The sequence below is a fragment of the Brassica oleracea genome, chromosome C4, assembly GCF_000695525.1.
Source record: "Brassica oleracea var. oleracea cultivar TO1000 chromosome C4, BOL, whole genome shotgun sequence".
Classification (NCBI taxonomy): Eukaryota; Viridiplantae; Streptophyta; class Magnoliopsida; order Brassicales; family Brassicaceae; genus Brassica; species Brassica oleracea.
The window spans coordinates 41,159,230-41,182,757 of NC_027751.1; the positions used below are offsets into that span (position 1 = coordinate 41,159,230).

Genomic DNA, 23,528 nt, shown 5'->3' on the forward strand with positions numbered 1-23,528 from the left:
TTCAGTCGGTTCCAAAGAAGAAGGGACGTTTGGTCGGTTTGGGTCGTCGCACCCGGTCGGTTCCTCCTTCTTCTGCACCACCGCCCTTTGTTGATCCAGAAGTACTTACGGCTCAGTTGAAGGACAAGGATGATTGCATATCTTTGTTGAAGACCCAGATGGCGGCTCAACGGGCGGGCTATGAGGCACAGAGGAGGCTGAACCAGCAAATGATGGAGATGATGCAGAGGATGTACCCGAACGAGGTGTTCCCGAATGTGCAAGACCCGTAGTTTTTTTTTTTTTTAAAACTCGGAATGTTTTATTTTTATTTGTACAACTTTGAATATTATCTAATATGTTTTCAATTTTAATTTTAATTTTATATTTTTGAATTTAAATTTCAAAAATTTTATTTAAAAAAAAAAAAAAAAATTTTTTTGAAATTGTGAGGAAATGAACCTTCGGAAATTTCCGAGGAACATTTCCTCGGAATATACCGAGGGACTTCTTTCTCGGAATATACCAAGGGACTCATTCCTCGGAATTTTCCGAGGGCTCTGTTCCTCGGAAATTCCTGATGAAAATTCTGAGGAACATTTCGTCGGAACTTCCGAGGATTGGACGATCGGAAAATTCATCGAAATATCCCGAGGAAGTTCTCCCTCGGTATATTCCGAGGAGCTTTCCGACGAACTGGTGGTCCTCGGAGCTTCCTCGGAAATTCGTTTCCTCGGAATTCCGTCGGAAATTTCCGAGTAATTTCCGAGGGATTTCCGAGGAAAAATGAATTTCCGAAGACTTGTTTCGTCGGTATGTCGTCGGAATAACGTTATTCCGACGACATACCGACAATTTTTTCTCTCGGTATGTAGATGTTTTCTTGTAGTGAGATATTGAATGTTTTTATTTATGGATCAATAATGCAGTAAACACGTCAAGAGGAAAAATGCCATGTAACTGTGAAGCCATGTCGCGTACGAGGTTGATAATAAGTGCTCTTTACCTAAATGCGAAGAAGATTGCAGACGTGGTGGTCCTTTGAGACCGGCATATTCACCGTTCAACAAATAAGTTAACAAAAGCCCTTTTACAAAAAAAAAAAAAAAAAAAAAAAAAAAAAAAAAGTTAACAACTCATGAAAATAACTCAACGGTGCAGATGTGTTACAAATAACTCAACGGTGCAGATGTGTTACTTGCAAAAAAGTGTAGACCCGACAAATCGAATGTGCTGCTACAAATAATATTTCATTATTATCCTCCATCAGTAACAAATTGTATGTGCCACAAATAATCGCACATGATGTTGGAATTTGTTTTTAACGAAATGACTCGAGACTATTTTTAGAGAACACGTTCATTAGAACGAGGTTCTGTTCATATATTGATGTGACCTACTACTGCGATCGTAATTCGCAGCATGTTGTTCTTCGTACGATAAAGCAGTGCAATAAATAAAACTACAACGAAAGCAACTTTAATGATACTGAATGAGTGAATCTAGCCGTCAAAGACATGAAAACAGAGTTGCCGCTGTCCTGATATGTTTATAAAACAGAGCCTATTTATGAATGTTAATCATGATGTAAATGGAGGCAGCACGTATCTGTATAACAGCAATAAAATAACACAAGAAAACAAAAAAAAAACACAAGAGCAGCGATAACAACAATGTTTCGTCGAACACAACTTCGAATCAAGAAACTATATAATATAAGTATGACAATTGAGTTTCAAGAGTTTTACCAAAAAAAAAATTGAGTTTCAAGAGATGAGGTTTATTACAACGAATAAACTATAACGAAAAAAAATGCAAAACTAATTACTTTTGGCGAAGTTGTTGAGCTGTACTGCTTCTTTGAGCTTGCGACCAAGAGCAAAGGCCAAAGGGGGAGGCACTGCGTTCCCAATCTGCCTATGCTTGTGTGCTATGTCCCCTTCGAACTCATAGCTATCCGGAAACCCCTGCCACATAACAACCAAATCAATATCATTACTTGACTTGGAACACAATACTTCCTTTCTAAATATTTGACATTTTTACAGATTTTTAATATGCTAATTTTTTTCAATGTCAAATTTATTAACTTTTGTGTTATGTAGCTTTTGTTGTATCGTAGTTAAACAGATTTTTATTTTTACTTTAAAGTAAAAATAATAAATATTTTATTAATTTGCCCACGCTCCTAAAACATCAACTAATAAAGAGAAAAAGGAGGTTCATATATTACCTGAGATCGGGCGCATTCGCGGACAGTGACGATCCTGTCTTGGTCAGGATGGAAGCACTTACCAACCATACCCATGGGACCAGGTTTAGTGACGCAAGTTGGAAAGTTGCCGTCCCAATCTAACCTCCCAAACAGTCCTTTCCACTGCTTTTTTTTACCAGGTTTCGCTGCTAGACACCCTGGAATCAAATCCACCACCAGTCCAGTAGATAACGTCACCTGTAATTAGAGTGTTGAAAATAATTGAATTTCGTAAGTTTGTCTAGTCGGATATGCATAAGAGTCTTATTATAGGACTCTGACCTTTTCCTCTGGGAGGTCACGCCAATCAGCACCTGGCCTCTTCGGGATTCTTTTACATCGGATGAGGTTGTGTTCGTTCATCGTTTGGCTAAGGTGATCAGTGGGAACATTCTGGTTTCCTCTTATCTCCTTTTGGAACCACGAGATTGGATCAGTTTCATACTGCAACAACACACAAGACATATTTTGATATGTGTCATATCATAAAAACACTTTTTTCTCCTGATGTGTGTGTTATATCATACCTCTTTGTTTATATTGGATTCTCCATTCTCTACAGGTGGAAGATCGCCGATTGTGTCTCTCACGGTGATTGGACGGAAAGGTGCTCCCTGTTGAGTGCTACGAACAGCAGCGTAGCGTAAACCTTTGGATAGTGAGATATTCAGCTGTGAAACATTAAAGACATGCATCGGCTCAGGCCATTCGGGAAGAACGTCTTCCGGTGCAGCTGCCCATATAAAAGCTCTTTTGCGAGATTGAGAAACCCCATATGCACCTGCCTCCAAGACCCCAAATCTCACCTGACAAACATATCACATTAGCACAGACTTTGAGAATTCTATTTCCACATTGCAATGCTTACAGAGAGCATGAGTCTTTGTTACCTGGTAACCCATTTCGAGAAGAGAAGCCAGAGTGAGTTTAAACATCTGCCCTTTACTATATGAGACAAAGTTCCTCACGTTCTCCAGGAGAAAGTATCTTGGCCGGAAATAATCAACAAAAGACAAGAATGCTAATACCATTTGACACTGAATTTTACTCCATGGGCTTTGGCTGAACCGGTTCATACCAGAGAATCCCTGCCAAATTGCATTTGATTAAGGTCTCTTCTTCACTTATGCAAAAATATATGTATATATACCTGACATGGAGGGCCTCCGTTGATGAAATCCACTTGGCCAGGCAGTGGCAAAGTACGCTTCTGGTCCTCATCAAGTTTAGCAGCGAGTTCATTAGCTTCTGTAGTAGAGATACACTCATCTTGATCTCCACATTTCTCCATTATAGCCCTGCAACAGATAATCTCAAACAACTGATCACAACGCAGGAAACATGCACATTGAGAGAGAGAGTAAAGCGCTGTATCTTGTCTACTAATTACCTAAGAGTCACATTGCAGTTATCAACAATAACTGTTGTTTCGGGATGGTTTTTTCTAAAAGCCTCCCCAGCTGGCCCTTCATACTCGATCGCCCACTTTGTTGCAGACACACCTTGTACATAATAAAAGCATGCACATGAATACCAACTTATTCAAGAGCTTTTGGTTGATAAAAGTGTTGGCTGGAGATAATACATACCTGCTTGTTCCAGTCCCTGAGACAGGCCACCACAACCAGCAAAAATATCTAGGGTCACCAGACGCATCTCTTTAAATAACTCATCAGGCTTGACAATACCAGAACCAGTTTCACTCTCTACTCCCTTCCCCTTTTTCTTTCTTAAAAGTGCGTCGTCCTTAACTGTAGAGAACTTCGGCTTGATATTCAGGGGCAACTGTTCCAAGATAATTAAGAGAAACATTTTAATTTTAATTTTTTTTTTTTTTGGTAAAAATTTTAATTTTAGTTTTGTATTGGAACAGCAACAATCATAACAAATGAGTTATATAAACAATATTATATACCTGCTTGACGGAACCTTTGGATGGGTCGTATATTTGTTCACAAAAGAAAATGTTCTCCGATATTGGAAACTCACTACAAGAGGGCATATCGTTCTTCTTCCTTACTTCACATTTTCCCTTTAGAGCCTCTGGTTGGACAACAAATGTGTCCTCGCTGTAATACACCTAAAACAAATTGCAACAAAAGGAAGAAAAAAAAAACAGTTAAAAAGATTGTAAGATAAACTTATGAAGCATATATATTACAGAACAAATAATTGCTACCTCTCGGATATCTGAAGCATAGGCCTTTCCTTCAGATACATCTTCAGGCCTATAAAACCTTCGGACATTAACCTCAAAGGAACTCTTTCTAGATTTCTTTGGGACAATGATCTCAACAAGTTGGCACACAACGAAGGCTCTTAACCCGATGTTCCGCCCTGGCTTAAACTTCCCATTAGCCTTCTTCGATCCATCGATACAGTCGGGGTATACGTAGACAAAATCGTCAGCGCAGTAGTCAACCCCATAGGAGGAAAAACCAGTCTTCGAAGCGTTGAGTTTGATCTTTTTCCTCTCCTCTTCATCCTCTCTTACTCTGCATGAAGTGCACGATCCAGAAGCACGGCCCATATCACTCAGTGGAAGACGAAAGAAACCTCCTCTCTCAGGTGAATACAAACTCTTGCAGAAGTATTCCGTAGGCAAGTCTTTCGCCTTTCGTTCTTCAGCTCTTGCCCGGTCCAGCTTATCCGCAACGGCGTTCTCTTTCCTAAACTGATGCCCCCATGGCCTTGTTCGAATCTCGAAAGAGACTGTCCCTTTTACGTCCTTGAACTGTACAGTCATACATTTGTTCGTCAAAAACAGTTCCCTCTCGTTAGCAGCATTCTCCAGAACAGTCTCGGACCCTCTTTGTAAAAGTCTTCCATGCAGCATTTTGCTTTGATCTGAACTTTCAAACATGTACTCCACAAAGTAGATGGCCTGAGTTCCGCCGACTTCCGCGATGACAGCCCCACCTACAGCCACTGTTTCCCCTTCGAGGAGGGCTTGTCGATAGAGAGGCTCACCAGCCGAAGTTCTTCCTAGACTCTCACCATCCCATCTCGTTTCCATTTTTCCACAACTGCCTACAATTTTCTTTGGAAGCGTATGAGACTCTTCGACCTCAGCAGCTTCAGGTTCAGTTTCCTCCGCGTCATCTTCATCATTTTCCTCCTCCTCCTCCTCTTCAGCCTCTTCCTCCACGTTTTCTGCACCAACCGCCTGCAAAGGCTCCTCTGGAGAGTAAATGGAGTAAAACTCGCCCCAGATTCTGTTGATCAGGGGCGTTGTCGTTGCTTGCATAGCCTTCCTCTTGGATACAGGTGCCACACCCGCCCTTGGGTTCAAATTCACTTTCAGCAAAATCTTCTTCTTCTTGATGGTCCATCTCGTGTTGTGCTTTTCCGCCCTTTTATTCGCGAGACCAGTAATAAACGCACACCTTCTGATCTCCTTGTTAGGAAACTCCGAAAACATTTGCAAGATTATCTGCCCGTGGCCAACCACGTATCTGTCAACAGCCGAGCGATCAGAAGAAATGTAAGCCTTATGGTCACTCTCGAACTCAGACACTCTTCTTACAACATCTTCAAACGAAAGCCTCGCCATCCTAGTTTGCTCCTCCAGCAGAGCAAAAACGCCGACGGAAACCCTCGCTGTTTTCAGAATAGGTTCGAACCAAGGGGCGTACTGCTTTGACGGTTTCCCAAGTCGATACCAGGCCGCATCTGTTCGAATAGAAACCGAGACCGTTGACACCCCATACTCAATCATCCATTCCTTTATTTGACTGAGGAATATAGGTATCCCAGCATGTTCCTCTGACGGCATAGAGGTTGCAGGATCATCTAGATCAATCCATATCCCTTGATCATCTGCCATCACACCGGATCCAAAGATAGTCACATCGATATCGGCACAAGGCTTCATCGGGAGAAGCTCCAGGGATATCAACCGTGAATCGATGTCGTAAAGCGCCCAGTTTTGAAGCATCTTACGAGGCAGGTCGTCGATGTCAACCTCGTAGTCGTCGTCATGGTATAATAAAAGCTCGTCAGTTTCTACTTGGGAGTTCTTGTAATGAGCTGGGAGAGGATAATCATTCGCAATCTCATCTTCAGTGGTCATTATGTATCCGTTCTTTGAAACGGTAGCTGAGCTGCTGCTTTTCCTGGGCCTTTGCATAGATTTCATATACTCTTCATCTTGTACAAGTCTAGCAAATTTTTCATCCTCGTCAACCATCTGCTGATCAGATGACACAGCCTTCCTCTCAGAAACTCCATCAATCCTCAGAACCCCATTAGAAGGTTGCCCAGCATCATATTCAAGTATGCTACTACTCGCATCCCTGAGAGCAACGAGTACAGGAATCTCAACGAATCTTGCATCATCTTTCTTAGCCGTATCATCCAAACCGGCAAGCTGGTTATATACGAACTCTCCTTGGGATATAACAAAATTTTTTATGGCCAAGTAATCGCTAGAGAAGCACTTAGTCTCCAGGCTCATAGCCCTCGAAACCGCCACAAGCAACTCATCAAGACTCATCAAGTCAGAGTTGGCCACTTTCTTGTAAACCTCTACCGAGGCATACGCCTTGTGGAAGAAATAATCATACACCTTCTTGTAGGTGGTAGCAGGCTTAACGCATTCGTAATCCGCCAGAGAGGTCGTCACCCATACCACCGGGGAGCCATCTTCATACCCAGAGATACTCCAGTTATCAACGCGTCCAAACCCTTCGCACCTCACGCCTTTTGCTTTCTCCTCCTTGTCAGAGCATTCACCTGAAGGCAAGATCACACCTGTGATGAACATGTCGACATGTTCCACCATCTCCACGGCCTGCGAAACTCCGTCGGTATCATGCAAAACGAAATCGGTCAGCCTCCTGGTTTGGTGAGGCTCGTCGCCGCCGCTCTGCGGAGAAGAAGCTGTCAAGTGAAGAGCTACGATCTCGTCGTCCACAGTCTGATGGTGCTTTGCTGCTACGGTGGCGGATTTCTCGGAGATGCGGACGGATTTCTCCTTGAAGTTTGTGCATGCTGCAGCTCGCTTTGGCCTCGTCTTCCTCGTGGAGAGATCATCGTCGTGATCATGATCTGACTCTTTGCTCTCTGGAAGAGGTCTCTTCTTCTGCTTCCCAGCCTTGCTTCCGTTTCTCACCATATTTTCCAAAACCTACAGAAAAAAAAACTCAAAATCATGATCAAAACCCTAGAAAGGAGAATCAAACATTACAACAACCATAATCACAGAATTTTAAGTATAATCCTTCGAATCTAGGTTGAAATGGTGAAAAGTTTGAAGATCGAAGCAGAATAAAGTATCAGATAGAAGCTCGACGCGGAAAAAACTCAAATCAAAGGAAAATTCAGGGTGGATCGTTCGAATTTAGGTTAAAAGGGTGAGCAACGAGAGAGGTAGGGTTTAACAATGACTCTACTATGAGATCGGAGGTGAAGAGTGCTTACGTTAGGTTCGAGAGAGATCGAGAGGAGAGCGATTGAAGATAGAGGACGAGTGAGTGAGGAGGCTATGACTAGGTAGGTAAGGGCTTGAGGATGGGTTGAAGAGTATATAAGAAGGAGATGAGACAGAGTGAAACGACGCGCGGCTATCATCGGCGCTTAAACATTTTTCGTAAAATAATAACTTAATAAAGAAACTTAAAAATAATAAGCCCGCCTGAATTGTCTTTTGCATTTGCATGAATAGTGTGTACATCTTGGGAAATTTTATTTTATTTTTGGGCAAACGAGATAAACACAAGATTTGAGGTTGCAACTGAATTGTCAATTTTTGGAATGAAATAACCTAAAATTTATATTCCATTTATTGCACAGTTATTTTTACCATTTGTAATTAATGAAATGAAATATTCATTCCGATAGTTCCATAAAAAGGTAAAATTTTTTTAAAAGAATCATTTAATTACGATTTTGATCATGAATACATGGAAAGAAATATATTCCATTTTTCTTCATATTTCATTCCCTTTATTTCATTTCTTTTATTCTACTATTTCTATTTTATATTTACCAGTTACAGCCTAATAATATTTTGGAGCAAGATTTTTCGATTTAGGCGAAAAACAAAATTTATATTTTGGTGTAAAAGAAAAATTGTCTTGACCGTGTGTTTCGAACCTAATTTAAAATTAATTAATGATCCGTATTATATATGGAATAAGATTATTTGTAACTTATTTTTTGGGGGTCTTCTGAATATTCTCTTTTTAGTTTTTATTTCTTTAACTAGTATTATCTTCTGTACTACGTACGGGCATTATTATATAAAATATATTTATTTTGAACATACTATATATACAATTAGAATTTAGAATTAAGATAACATTAAAATTTTGATGTTTATAATTTACAAATATAGACACAAAAAATATAATGTTAATATTTTTCCAAAACCAACATAATCATTAAATATGATCGAACAACAAAAATATATATCTTGAAAAAGTACAATTAAATGTCAACTTGGTTTTGAAGATAATTGAGGTTATCATATATATTATAGTCATTTTCTTATTCTCTCACTCACGTATACTTTTTTGGTCATTTTTTTTTTATATTTGTTTTTATTCAACGATGTAATTTGCTTCAGCATTTCTTTTTATGAGGGAATCTACAAATTCAATAATACTATATAAGGAAAAAAATCAGAAGTGTATGTTGAATCAAAAATAAAGAAAATAAAATATCGCACATTTTATCATATTATAAACACACAAACAAATAAAATATGGAATACTTACCCGACTCTAGATAATAGACAGGTCTTCTTCCCCCTCAACCGAATTCTTTATGCCCTATTTGTTGATTTCTAGTCATCACAACATTTTTCCTTTCTTCTTTTCTTCTTGTGGTACTTCTCAAGTTTCCTAGGGGCCATGGAAGTGTGATTTAAGGTCACGCCTCTTATTCTCCTTCTCTGAGTTATCAGCAAAACAAATAAACGTGTTCCATAAATTGATAATTAGTTTAGTCTAGTTTAGTCCATTATAAAATTTTGTTTACGTACATTTTTCTGTTATTCAGCATCTAAAATAATAAAAGAAAAGAAATTTATAGTATCAGTGACTTTTTTTCCTTTGAAATGCTAAAATAGATGAAAAAAGCAAAGCAATAACTTTTCTAAAATTAAACCACAGAAACAGATTTGTAAGATACCCCGTTTTGTATAATAGAGATGGGGATATTTGTTGTTACATTTGTTGCTGACAAAGCTTCGATTTGTCACTCATTTATTGGAGAATTAAGCTTTGAAGTTAGAAAAAATAATTAAGCTTTGAAACATGAGTATACTCGGTCAAAGTAATTATAAACCATATGTTGTTTTTGCTTCCCAAGTAAGGATGTCTTTTTTCTATCTTCCCCATAGTCGGCGCCAAAATGTAGATCCTAAAATCTACACTAAGTATTTGATAGTGTTTGAGATATAAAACTAGGGAAGAAAGAACTTCGTGGACGACAATATCCTCAGAACACAACGAAAGAATTGGATTCGAGCTGACAAGAATGGACTTTATTCTTATGTCGATTAACATCGAGATCTCGGAGGCGAGAAAGATCGTGACTGAAATCGGGGTCGAGCTGCCTACGTACCCGTTAAGGGATCAAGTCTAAACGTAGTTCGATTATGTTCATCTCGAATGAGAGGTCGGTTTCATCGGTATTGAGTGAGATATAAATGGCATTGTATGAAATACAAGCTCGTCCCATTATCATGATATCGGTTTGGCTATCTCGAGCGAGAGATCGGCTTCGTCAGTCTCGTACCGTTTATGAATGTTTGATGAGTCCTTAAGGACTCGGGCGGGCTGGTTACATACTAGATCAGACATCGTATGAAGGGCTCCCGTCCTTCATCAATCATGGATGCGTATCATCGTGACGTAAGGATAACGTCTCTACAACTCGTCTTCTCGTTGAGGTGTCTTGAGAGAAGAACTTTGGTCTGATCAAATACATGGCTGTACTTGATCCGTAAAGCACTCAGCAGCACGTCGTTGATCCCCTCTCTTTGTCTTTACAAGTAGAATAATATAATTGTGTTTTGTTGAGCTCGTGAGATCTCTTTCCCTCAGGTTCTCTTATGGGAGCTCTCGCTCTCTCCAGTCGGGCCCCCTTTACCAGAGCTACGTCTCTGCCCTTTATAGAAGATCTTGCCTCTGTCCCCCTTGGTTTGTTGCTGCACGTGCTCCTCAAATACAGCACCTGCTTCCTTATTTTTAGGGATGTCGAGACTGTTTCTCGTGGAAAGTTGTTACCTTTCTTTGACTTTTTCGTATATCGTCAGTTTAGTCTTTAAACCATTTAAATCATATCGAGAAGAATGTTCCGCCTCGAGCTCGTATGTTCAACATGGGCCTCCTCTTTGCTCTGGGTCGCGCGGCCCACACTTCCTTCGGCCCATTCGGAATATGGACCAAAATTGGGTCCAACATTTCCCCCCCCCAGTCCTTCAAGTGAGGTGACGAGGTTAGAGGACAGAGAGACTAATAGCGATATGGTTTCAATTCGATTTTCCTCTAGATAATCCAGGAAGTCGTTTGCCGTTTGGTAGCGAAATCGTGCAAAAGAAATTGCATTCAACATTTGATCTTGTCTTGTTTGTGATCGAAATAGGAATTCTATCCAAGCCACTGGATGCATTTAAGTCGTTTGAGGTTCGTTTGATCATTTAGTGATCAGTGTCATTTATGTTTGTGGGTTGAAATAAGGGTTTGAGGTCGCATGTCGTAAATGTCGCGCCGAAGATGAGGGTTGGATCGAGCTCGGGGTTCGCAAATATGGGTTGATCTTGTCAACAGAGTCGCTGATTTGAGCAGTAGGGAGAGTTACTTTGGTCTCTCGTAGTAGATTGATGAATATTTTTTTAAAAAAAATTATTTTTCTTATGAGATTTAGAGCGAATCTGGTCGTTTATTTCGCGTCGATTCAGGTTTATGTCAATATATTGTGTTGTGTAAAGTTGTTGGAGATATATGTATAGTCCCAACGAATCATTAAGTCAATGCGAAACGATTGGCTACACGTAGAGAGTCAAAATTTTTACTTTGGTTCGGTTATAGGAGCAATTTATATCGCTTGTTCTTGAGATGTTTTGCGAGATGGAAGCTGATCAGGAATCCAACTCGCAGACCAGTGGTGGCCAAAAGACGCAGTTTATTGATGTTGTTTTTGATATGGTCGACGAGAGCTTAGGTCGTTTGAGACCACATGGTAAGACTCACTAAGAGTTCGAGTTTGTTTAAAGCTAAAAATAAAGTTCGATGAGATTTCGAGCTGCTTGAGGCTAAAAATTGAATATCTATAGTAGTTTGAGCTACTGATAGTGCAAGAAGAATGTATAAAACATTTAGCGGTTGTATAAGTTTATTTATGAAGTTGTGATAAGGTAAAAATGATGAATTAATATGAATTTGATAACTTAAAAGGTCGCTATAGTAATATGAAAGAATCTATATTATCTGATGCAATCTATTGATATACGCAACGGAAATAGATTGTAAAAAGTTGTGTACCGATATGGGCATGTTTCGGTCTTGGTGGCTGCGAGCTAGCAGGGAATGAATTATGTTGGATGCTTGATAATGTGTTCCTCGTGTAGCTGATGAGAGGTTGAGATATTTAGACTATGAATTACTGATTTGATTTGTGCATAACTTGTAGTACGCCATCGCCAATCGTATCACATTTACTGCCTCTTGTGATTTTGCTTTCGTTTCGTTTTGGAAATGTCGTTAGACATCATGCGATGTTAAAAAATTCCTGCATAGCTAAATTTATCGTTTTCCTTCTTAGGAAATTATTTTGAGGTCGGGACCTTTTGCAGTGGACGTCTCTTTTCGTAATGAAGGGGATAGATATCGATCTTCTTGATGTCGGGGCTCGCTGTCTTTCTATAGGCATGATAAGAGCTTGTTCAAAAACTCATTCTCGGTCTGAGAGTGTAATATTTCATTGGCTCCTCGACTTTAACTCTTTGGAAAATTTGCCGGTCTTCTAGAAGCATTGAACTTTGTCAGTCACTAAGCTGCTAAGGTTCCTTGGGTATATGGCTCATTATTTCTATGGAACGAGATGCATTTTCGGCTCCACGAGCTGCTGAAGTTTGACAGAGATTGAACTTTCCAATCTTAGATTGGAATTGATTCTTTTAAGAAAGCATAGTGAGTATCGACCCCTTTGAGATCAAGCTATTTGGAGACTCGGCTTGTTGTTTTCTGGGAGCAATGTTCTCTGCTTGCTCTTCAAGTTATCTGAGCTCATCGGAGGTAGAACTCGATGCCTTTATCGGAGAAGGACGACCTATCGACCCTTCATGTTTCACGAGCTCGTTAAAGATCGAGTTTGTTTGTCTTTTAATTCAGACGCGAGAACTGTTTCTGCTTAATACTGGTCGGATCTGTGTCTTACACATATCATATCAAAGTCCCTAAGGTTTTGGGAGCTCGATAGCTCTAGGAGTTTTCACGTTGTTCTTGGTCGGTTAAAATGATTGGAGCACAAACTGGTGGGCTTTCGTGTTTGAGCTAGCTCATCTAATATTTGTCCAATCCGTTGATATACAGGCTATGTTGATTTGATTCTGATCGAGGTGCCGACCAGACGTCTCTTCGGTTTAGAAATGTATGTATCGTGAGATGGAAAGCTCGGGAGCATCTGGAGTTTCTCGATGGTTCGATCGTGTTACGTAGGTGGCGCTCAAATAAGACAAGTCGTCGAGATGATATGACTGTAAATAGTGTCTGTCTTTGATCTTTGGTCTTCGTAGTGAGACCTTTGTCTTAATTCACGACCTCTGTTTGTTGGAAAAGTCTCTCGACTCTTTTCTTTCCTTTTGAACAAACCAACGGTTGAAGGGTTGATGATAACAGTTTTTTTTATATCCTTTGGTGGGATGTTGTCCCCCCAGTTCTTCAAGTGAGGTGACGAGGTTGTAGAATGGAGAAGCCTTTAATAATGACTCCGAGCTCCCTTTTCTTTAATGAGAAGTTTTCCTCATTGGTCCTGAGCAAGCCATCGGTTTCGTCGGTTTTGAATGGTACATCGGTTTTGGTTAACGAGTTCGACATCGTGATCGTGATAGACGAACTTGTACCCTTGTTCATCTATCATAGTTATAATATGATCTCGGCTCTTATTATAATGAATACGGAGATTTTCTTATGTTGTAGGAAGATCGTAACGAAATGGTGTGTCATCAACTTGAGATCTTTTTGGGCCATGTTCGTAATGGGAGAGAACCGCTTCCATCGAACATATGACTGTATTTGGCTCTCTTTAGCTAACGAGAGTTTCCTGGTCGTCTATTTATAACGCACATCCTCTTCTCGTTTGCTTTTCGTGTGGCGAATATCAATTATTAAATATCTTTCTTCCATAAACAATTAGAATCATTTAACGCCAACAATCACATGATGATAGGAGTATGGTGATCTTTTTAATGTTTTTTCTTGAGCGGTGCGAACTCTTCTTCGCTGGAAGGTGAGAGAGGGGTGCTTGTAGTCGTGGTTGCCCAACTTGTGAGCTTTCGTTCATGGATGTCGCGTGGGTAGCAACCCTGGTTCAAGTCTCTTATGATTTGATTTATAATCATCTCGATTGAGACATCGATTTTGTCGCCTTGAGTCAGAAGCTTTCTTCATCGATCTCGAGTAAGATATTAGCTTCAAGTTTCAAGCAAGACATCGAGTTCATGTAAATATCATCATATGAAAACGAGCTCTTACCCTCATTCATCAGTATGAGCATGTTCGTTTTCGTAACTTTCTTATCTTCAGCGAATAGAGAAGAACATATTCTTTGTGAATAGTTGTAAAGAAATGCATCTCGTTTTCTTTTCGTTGAATAATCGAGTGGTGGGGGAAGCGCTTAACCAAGATAAAAACATAATGTTTCAGTTACGTGGGAATGGGGTAATCATCAAAGTCGCTGCTCTTGCTGAGCAAGGGGAATTCTCTTTAACTCACGAGCTCTTCAGCCTTAGGATGTCGTTTGCGGGAAGTCTCTCTCATCAAACTTATTGTAGTGGTGATCCCATCTCATTGTGATAGAAATATGACGGGTTTTTTTTACCTGTTCTTCCTTTTCTTATGAGAGCTCGTTCTCTCGTCTGGCAAGAGGGTGGAAGAAGATTCTTATTCCCAAGGTAATAATATCGTTCTACTAATAGTTTTCTCCATTCTTGGTTTTGTCGAGTTGCTTTGTCGGATGAAGGATTATATTCTGGCCAAATATGTTACCGTATTTGACTCGTAAAGCGAATGTCGAACATGCTAATGGTCTTTAAGACTCGGCATTTTCTTCTTTGAAAAGTTCGCGTCTTTGTTCATTATTATAATGAAAATATGATTCGTTTCTCGTTGTAATATGGACATGTTTTTACTCTGTGCATCATGCATAGAATCGTGTGTCTTTCCTTCTCAAATAGTCTGAATCGTTTTGTTGTTTATAATCACATCTAGGCAGACATTGTTTAATGAATGATGCACCAGGTCGGGAGGATGATTTCATCAGTCTTGAGCGAGACATTAGTTCAGTCTTGAGCGAAGCGTTTCACTTCATCGATCTCGAGCAAGATGTCGGCTTTATCAGTTTCGTTGTCTCGAGTGAGATGTTGGTTTCATTGGTCTCGAGCGAGACCGATCGACATGAAACAGCTTCGGTGTTGTTTCTCTCGTTGAACCAAAGAAGTTTTTAGGGGCTCGTTGATATACCATGGATTTGACTCATTTTTACCCATGGTGTATAAGTATTTTACTATCTATATACTATATATGCTATCCTATTAGTTATGTTTTCTGGTTCATAAGTATTTTGGAGAAAAGTGATGATTATGGAGCATTTAGGAGCTTAAATGAGATTTCATCCGAGCTGACCATTAGAGGTCGATACGAAGAACAAACAATCGATCGATGCACATCCAGTGCCGTCGATCGATACAGAAAAGAAGCCTCGACGATTGAAGATTATGATCGATCGATGTACATTTTGTACCATCGATCGATGTCGAGATGCGGAAGCGCGACTTGGTTCCAGCCGACTTTAAACCCAAGACTTCACCAAATTACAAGATTACCCCTGGCGAGTTTTTAACCTAATAGTTATATACTTGCCTAAGTGTTAGGAGGCGAGAGAGCTTTTGGCCACCTTTGTATTCTTATTTTCAGCAGAGAGTTTTAGGAGAGAAGATCATAGAGAGATTTGTGATTGGAACTCCAATGATTCATCTATTCTATTCTATTCAGTTTTATCTATATTTTGTGTCATGAATTGCTTAGCTATGTCTGAGTAGTTTACTTGTTAGATTCATTGTTCAAATAGGTTAGAGGGATTAGCCCCAACTATAGAATTGATAAGTTGTGGTATTCATTGATTGATTGTTCTTAATGTTTTTTCTAGATTAGCTAACTAGAATATTGAACCTAGGAATCTACATGAGTCAAGCATCGTTTATGAATGTTTGATGAGTCCTTAAGGACTCGGGCGGGCTGGTTATACTAGATCGGAGATCGTATGAAGGGCTCTCGGCCTTCATCAATCATGGATGCGTATCATCGTGACGTAAGGATAACGTCTCTACAACTCGTCTTCTCGTTGAGATGTCTTGAGAGAAGAACTTTGGTCTGATCAAATACATGGCTGTACTTGATCCGTAAAGTACTCAGCAGCACGTCGTTGATCCCCTCTCTTTGTCTTTACAAGTAGAATAATATAATTGTGTTGTCTTGAGTTCATGAGATCTCTTTCCCTCAGGTTCTCTTATGGGAGCTCTCGCTCTCTCCAGTCGGGCCTCTTTTACCAGAGCTATGTCTCTGCCCTTTATAGAAGATCTCGCCTCTGTCCCCCTTGGTTTGTTGCTGCTCGTGCTCCTCAAATACAGCACCTGCTTTCTTATTTTTAGGGATGTCGAGACCGTTTTTCGTAGAGTGTTGTTACCTTTCTTTGACTTGTTCGTCTATCGTCGGTTTAGTCTTTAAACCATTTAAATCATATCGGGAAGAATTTTCCGCCTCGAGCTCGTATGTTCGACATGGGCCTCCTCTTTGCTCTGGGTCGCGCGGCCCACACTTCCTTCGGCCCATTCGGAACATGAACCAAAATTGGGTCCAACAACTGTTACTTTAGAACGTGAAGTTTTTTTCTTTTTTCTTTTGTCAAGAACGTGAAAGAGGTTATGTGAGATATTCTAGGGATTTAGTTATTTGGAATTTTAGAATTTTAGGATCTAATATTATTTTTTGTCGACATTTTAATTTTTTTTTAAACAGATGCCATGTGTCATATTTTGATTCACTAGGCGACTTGTGATTTAGTATATAAGGGATATCTTCCAATGATCAAATTGAACAAAATATGTTTCATTAAAATGGTAAATGACAATTATATCCTCATTTACAAAATTAGTTAATTTTTTAATTAAATATATAAAAATAAATTAAGATTTTAAAAAATAAAAAAAAATCAATATTTTACGAACTTTTTTGAGGAAATGTTTTTGTCTTTAAAATGGTTTAGGAAAGACTTCCTGAATATGTACGATATATTCCTGATTTTTTCGACTAAAAATCATGAATTCGTGAATGCCTTGGTAAAGATGTAATTAAATTTCTTAAATGTAACATGTATATATATTTAAGAAAGTCTTCCTAAGTGTAAATGCCATCTTTCTGAATATGGCTTATATGCTTATTTGAATATCTTTATATTTTTATAAAATTTAGATATCAAATTCATGAAGATCTTACTAAAACTTGAGAAAAATGTTATACATATTCAAGAATATCCTACTAAATATACATATAATTCAAGTTTAATTGGGTATTTATAAATATATATACATTAATTTATTTTTTATAAATATGCATTTAAGAATGTATTTTCAAATAAACATGTATGCAAGTTTTCCCAAAACATATTTATCAATATCTTTCTAAATTTTAGAAGATACTATACTATTCAGTAATATTTCTCTAAACATGCATATAATTCAAATTCATGAAGATATCATACACATTAAAAAGGATTTACTAAATTTATAAAAAGATAAATTATTTGCTAAAAATAATTTAAATAGAATCATTTTTTAAAAATTAAAATATAGTTTTCAGATTTAAGAAATCAAATAATTTTCGATAAAAAAATGTAATCGCCAAAATGGCCTAGTAGATCACAAGATCAACAGGTTCCTATCAGAAATCGAAACAAACATCTGTTTATATCCAATGTAGCATCAACGATCACAGCCAAGAAAAGCTATCGCCGACGTGGCTAGTTTTCATCAGAATCCGAACAAATAAGCTTCAAACCCTAAACGGAAGAAGTTGAACGCAATCAAACTGGATGCAATCCTGGTTCAATCAGCAGCTGCTAGTATCCCCTATATATTATATATTAATTCAGTAACATTTGAAAAGATATAACTTCAATTTTGTAATAACTAAAAAATATTATTTGCTTATGTGTCAATCAATTACGTAGTTAATTAGTCATACGTGTCACCCTCACATTGAAATTGAAAAACATATTGGTCCAATTCGATTTTTATATTTCACTAGAAACATTTAATACCAACTATATGATATCATATGATATTAACTAAAACAAGGCGGCTATTTATTATATATTATTTCCTTAAATAAAACCTACGGATATACCTAATGTGATTATGATATATATATATAGTTACTAATGATTTTAAATAATGAAGATTTGCTAATAATCTGTACGATTTCTATCATTTTTGTTTAATTTTTTACTATTAAAATAAATTACACAATTACATTAATCATATATTAAAAATTTAGATTTTTTTGTATATTTTGTATTTAAAATTTTTTAAAACGAGTATAAATTACTAAAACTGTTAAAAGTCTCACATAAATTTTTGTGACCAATGTTTAAATTTTTTTCTATAATAAGATACAATGATAATAAAGTCATATAAATAAATAATTTTATTTTAATAGGTGTTTATGTTAATATATAAATACTTCGTATCATTTAAATTTAAAGAAAATACCCAAGGATAGAACTAAAAAAGTTTTTGTCACAAATATAGACTTTAAGGATCAAAATGACCAAATGTTTCATCAAAGAGGTAAATATACACTTATACCCGTAGGGTTAACAAATCCAAACCTAAAGGTTTACAGTTAAGGGGTGAAGATTCGGGATTGAGATTTAAAATTTTATAAAATAAATATTAAATATTAAAAATTTGAAAATAACTATTTTAAAAATAGTTTCAAAAAGTATTTTCGAATTACAAAAAAATATAGATAAAAAATTTGAAAACAAAATTATAAAAATGTTCGAATTTGAAAACATATAATCTAAAAATATTTAAAAAAAATTATTTTTTTATACTTTTATATATCTAGGGTATTAGGGTCATTTTACCTATTAAATGAAACATTTTGATCATTTTCTTCCTAAATTTAATTATATATCATATACGATAGATAAGATTGATTGTTTTGATTTATTTATTCTAAAATGAGCGAATAAACAAGAGCGGTCATTTGATTTATATGTGCAAGCCAATTTATTACATAATAGTAATTAATTTCTTAGTTATTTAATATATAATTATTATTTCATAATATGCAGAAAAATATAAAATAAGTATTTATTCTGCACAAGGCGCAGATCTTAATCTAAGTATGTATCTCTTTAATAATTTTGAATCTTAAACATTTTCTAAATCTCCTGCCAAAATAAAAGAAAAAATGAGAATAAACTCAAAAATTAATATTTATATCGAGCAATAACCAAAACGAAAAAAATCGAAGAAAGATAGGATTGGCACATGAACGTAAACTTCTCATAACTATAATTAACTTTATAATTGCTAAATCATGATATAAAACTGAGCTGAAATAGTTTCATTGTAACCAAATAGTAGGCATGAGATTATTCGGCCTAAACGTTAGGTTTATATGCGATAAATAATTTTTTGACCTAAAATATTTTTAAAAATGGGATCAGTTCATTAGTAAACAAATTATGTAATTAACAAAAAAAATTTTAAAAAATTTTTTAAGAGCCAAATATATTATTTTGATCAATAAAATAATTTTTTTTTCATACGATATTTCTTAGATAATTTTCATATAAATTTACCTTGCGCAAGGCGCATGTCTTATCCTAGTGAATAGAATATCTGAGAAGAGTGTAAATAATGTTTTTAATTTAAATATTTATATATATATATATAAGAAAATAATATAGTTGTTATTTACCAATTTAATGGAACATATTTTAGTCATTTTGACCAGACTAGTTTGAGAACAAAAAAATGTTTTAAAACTAAGTTTGGGAATGCCTAGATCTACAACCAACAAAAAGTTCTGAATTAAACCGACTCGGAGTTTAGGGAATGTCCAGATCTATCTTAGAGCACCATTATTGGGGTTTCAAAAAAGAAGTTCCTTTCAAAAAAAAAAGCAATGTGTGGTCCCACCAAACCATAAAAACCAGTTCTCAAAGTCATGAAATAAAAACCCCTTGGGGTGGGTTTTTTTCACTGTTCGCGCCCCCCGACACGTGACGGCCCGCGATTGGTGCGCTTTTTAATATATTTTTTTTTTAATCAGATAAAAAAATAAAAATAAAATAAAAAAATTTAGAAACCCTTAAATGGGTTTCAGGGATAATGCTGCTCTTAGTTCGTTAAAAGTAACGGGAAAAGTAAGAAATTGACAACAACAATTAATGTAAAGTAAACCTTATTGAGCACATACAATTGCTGTAAACACATCAAACAACATGAAATTTGAAATGATTATCAATTTATTCAAGCAAATCACAAAAGCCAGTTAAAAAGAATTGGATATTTTTAAACCTTTTCCTCCGAACAATAAAAACATATGGCCATTTTGTTTAGATTGTGATGGGGGGATTTAGGACAGCATAAGCAAGCAACTCTTGGTCATGGACAAACACAGACATGACTTCTGCAGGTATGTTTATCCATGCTTCCACACCTTCACCATCCTTTGAGTCCATCAGCGAAACATACACCAATTTGTCATAGACGGTATGTGTAGCTGATCCCATCCAGACCGGACTACCCCACCCGAAGTCAACCCCGTAGAAAGGCTTACCGAGCCAGCTAGACGTTGTGTATATGTCTATGTCCGGTTTGAACACCGACGCCTGACTTCCCATCATGTTCAACAAACCCTGACCAAGTGTATTGCTTTGGACATTATCTTTTAACATCTTGTCGACTTCTTCTTTGGCCGTCCTGAATGCGGCCACGGTTTCTTGTATTTCAACTTCGCTCTCTGCGTCTTTCTTGAGAAAGAATGCTGTCTGAAGGTTACCAATAGCGTCCGGTGACAAAACACTTGAAGGAACCTTAAGCCGCAAGTCTACGGCTACATACATGACCGCTGACCTTGGACCCATCAGGTTAGACCGCGAGGCCTTTGTAACACATTTCCAGATAAGTGACGTGATAGCTTCCACACGTGTAGGCATTTTGACGCTTTCGCTAGCTGCTTTGCGTTTGAGTTCAGCGATCTTAGAGGACTCAAAGACGAAACGGTTCATTGCACACTTTATTGAGTTCGTTGTTCGGGACTGTGAAGCCATGTGGGGAGGAGCAGGAGGATAAATGGTGGCCTCAGCGAACTGATGAATACCCACATTTGACTTCTTGTTAGCCATGGTCTCTGACCAATCTGTTACCAAGGTAAGCAATGAAGCCGCGTCACAGATCCTGTGAGAGACGTTGACCGAGACAGCTACTCCTGATCCAGACCCGAAGAAGGTGACGCCGACACTCAACAATGGCCACGCCGATGGAGAATCTCCATCCTCGACCTTGGGACGGAGTTCCGCCAGAGAGTCAACGTTGAGGGTTTTCAAGAACTCGGGGAGAAGGAGATTGGTGCGTGCCTCAGTGAAGACGGCTCCTTTGTCGTTGCAGTTGATAGAGACGCCTTCTATCTCTCCAGCGAGTGGATATAAGCGTGAGAGAGTCTCGGACAAAGAGCTTTTCAGTTTCTTTGAGATGACCTCACGCGACGCAGTGACTAGGTCTTCAGATTTATAGAGGAAGATTGTTGAGAAGTACATTGCGGGAATGGACATATCGAGAAGAGAGAGCTGAATGTGATTATGAGGTGAGGGTGTAGCAGGTTTGATCACTTCTCTCCCCATCACCTCTATCTCTAAGTCCATTTCCATTGTCAAAAGCTAAGAGTGCTTAAAGCTTTGAGAAGAGGAGGTGATGGAAGAAGCAATGGATCTAATCTACCTTTTATATACCTTTATTTTTTGTCAATGCATCTACAATAAAAGATGTTTCCGCAAATTTTAAAGGAACGTTAATAATGATTTTTCTAACCTGATTTTGTTAAATGTTACGTAAGTTTTCTACTTAAAGAACGAATATTATAAGGTAAATTTAGAAAATATTAAAAACTTCGAATCTTTAAACACGTAAACAATTTAATAGAGAGTATTTTATTGTACTACTACTAATATACAATAAGTACAACTTGAGAAAGGAACATGCCAGCACATTGACTCTAGCATAATTGATTTCAGCATGATTAGTTTATATATATCTGTATTTGATTGTAACTTGTGAAAAGTACATGCCATCCTACGCGGAACTCCCTGGATCGGTTGGTTGAAGCGAAGCATATGGTTGTAATATTTGACGTTTCAGGACATTTTGTTTGAGTTTTTAGGACATTTTGTTTGATTCAAGATTGTATTTGACATTGGATGCCCTTTAGGGTTGATAATATAATTAATATTTAGTTTTTAAAAAAGAAAACATGCCATGGCGTTGTCTCTGTCAGAATTGATTTCTATCGTGTTTAGTTTTCTGTTGGCCAGTTTGACACCAACTCTCCCGTAATTATTGAAGTGGATTATTAGCAAAGAGAAAGTCAAATGTGTTAGTTGGCAAATCACCTAGAATCGCAGAGTCAAAGCCGAATACGAGAAGCACATGCAACAATTCACCAAACGGAAAGGGAGTGGACTTCTTTTTATAAATGGGAAAGAGATCGCTAGCTGAACGGGGGATCTCGGGTTCAGAAACGGAGAAGACAACAAAAGCACGTTTCTATTATTCTATAAAAAAGACCATGTGAATGACTCACGATGACTACGTAATGATAGAAGAATTCTTCTGTCATTTGAGTATTCAACAAAAAAAGAAAGAGAGACGTTAGATTATTTTTCCTAAGTCAAAGACGTCTTCCGTATCCGCTAACGAGAAGGAATCTCCTCAATCATCACGGGTTAGGGATCGTGCGAGCTTAGGTTGGAGAACGCTTTAAGCTCGCCCCTTTGAATCATCACGACGTTTCATTCGAGAACATGAACCCGATGTCTCGTTCGAGAACCGATTTCGAGACGAGAACCGACTTCTCATTCGAGACAAGAACCGACGAAGCTGACTTCTCGTTTGAGGTGAGAACCCACAAAACATCGATTGAGACTAATGAAACCGACATCTCATTCAAGATGATGATTAATGTTTATACCGAGTTCGGTCGGAAACTAGTGAGAAAGACGAGAATTCGTCTGGTGGGTTAGTAACAAAGGCGTTTATTAGATCAAAGGAGTTTTATCGGTTTGCAAATAAGGAAAGAAGCGGTGAAAACAAACCGGTGAAAGCGAGTTCACCGGGAAAGTACCAGAGAGAAGAAGAAGTAAAACCCTAATTCTAGCCGTCAAGTGTGTGTAGTTGATTTTGGATCCCCTTTATAACGTCTTCCACATTCCTTATATAGTCGACCGTCCCTTCTCTTCAACCTAAATCGCTTTATTCGATGAGCTTCAGCCTGTCGGGCCGAATGAATAAACCACTTGAGCTTAGCCGCTGAGATGATTACTTTTAGTCGGCTGCCCGAGCCGGGTAAAAGCAATCACGAGCTGAATTGGTGTTTGGTCGCTCGGCTCGTACAGTGATGTGCCCCGGTTCGTGGATCAATCCATTGGAGCCAACCAGCATGGAAACAGTAAAGATATATGTTCATTTTTTAACTCATATCTTCCAACCCTCGAGGCTTCTACGCATGAAATCACTTGGAGAATGTTCTTAACTCAATTATGGAACTCCTCGAACAAAAATCAGATCAAATAGAGTTCATATGAAAGAGTTATGCAATTTACAAAACCGGTGATCTTCAGTTCTTGCGAATTTGGGCCGTACGGATCGTCAAGCCCACGTCTTGATCCTTACCATCATGGACCAGAACGACCAGAATGAACCTGGACAGTAGTTGAAGGGTCTCCTTGACCAGTCCACCTCAAACTCAACAACTTTGACTCATTTATTATTTTCTAGTCC

At 37.9% G+C, this 23,528-nt stretch overlaps 2 protein-coding genes across 2 annotated transcripts; both read right to left on the reverse strand.

Annotated features, from left to right (window-relative positions):
* Positions 1-1,725: 1,725 nt before the first annotated feature.
* On the reverse strand, positions 1,726-7,766 carry LOC106337127 (DNA (cytosine-5)-methyltransferase 1-like). Its single transcript, XM_013776174.1, has 11 exons — positions 7,655-7,766; positions 4,413-7,361; positions 4,149-4,313; positions 3,823-4,018; positions 3,624-3,735; positions 3,384-3,531; positions 3,124-3,321; positions 2,761-3,039; positions 2,516-2,677; positions 2,213-2,431; positions 1,726-1,946 (listed from the first exon to the last, which is right to left on the reverse strand). The coding sequence occupies exons 2-11, from the start codon at positions 7,347-7,349 to the stop codon at positions 1,800-1,802; spliced, it is 4,563 nt and encodes a 1,520-aa protein (XP_013631628.1). The 5' UTR covers positions 7,350-7,361; positions 7,655-7,766; the 3' UTR covers positions 1,726-1,799.
* Positions 7,767-19,905: 12,139 nt separating this feature from the next.
* On the reverse strand, positions 19,906-21,489 carry LOC106340209 (BAHD acyltransferase At5g47980-like). The gene has a single exon (XM_013779087.1). The coding sequence runs from the start codon at positions 21,401-21,403 to the stop codon at positions 20,090-20,092; it is 1,314 nt and encodes a 437-aa protein (XP_013634541.1). The 5' UTR covers positions 21,404-21,489; the 3' UTR covers positions 19,906-20,089.
* Positions 21,490-23,528: the final 2,039 nt, after the last annotated feature.

Coding starts and splice junctions, on each gene's coding strand:
- LOC106337127 (XM_013776174.1), bottom strand. CDS start 7,349: ATGGTGAGAAACGGAAGCAAGGCTGGGAAGCAGAAGAAGAGACCTCTT. Junction 3,040..3,123: donor TTCTCGAAATGGGTTACCAG/GTAACAAAGACT, acceptor TATGTTTGTCAG/GTGAGATTTGGGGTCTTGGA. Junction 2,678..2,760: donor AATCCAATATAAACAAAGAG/GTATGATATAAC, acceptor GTGTTGTTGCAG/TATGAAACTGATCCAATCTC.
- LOC106340209 (XM_013779087.1), bottom strand. CDS start 21,403: ATGGAAATGGACTTAGAGATAGAGGTGATGGGGAGAGAAGTGATCAAA.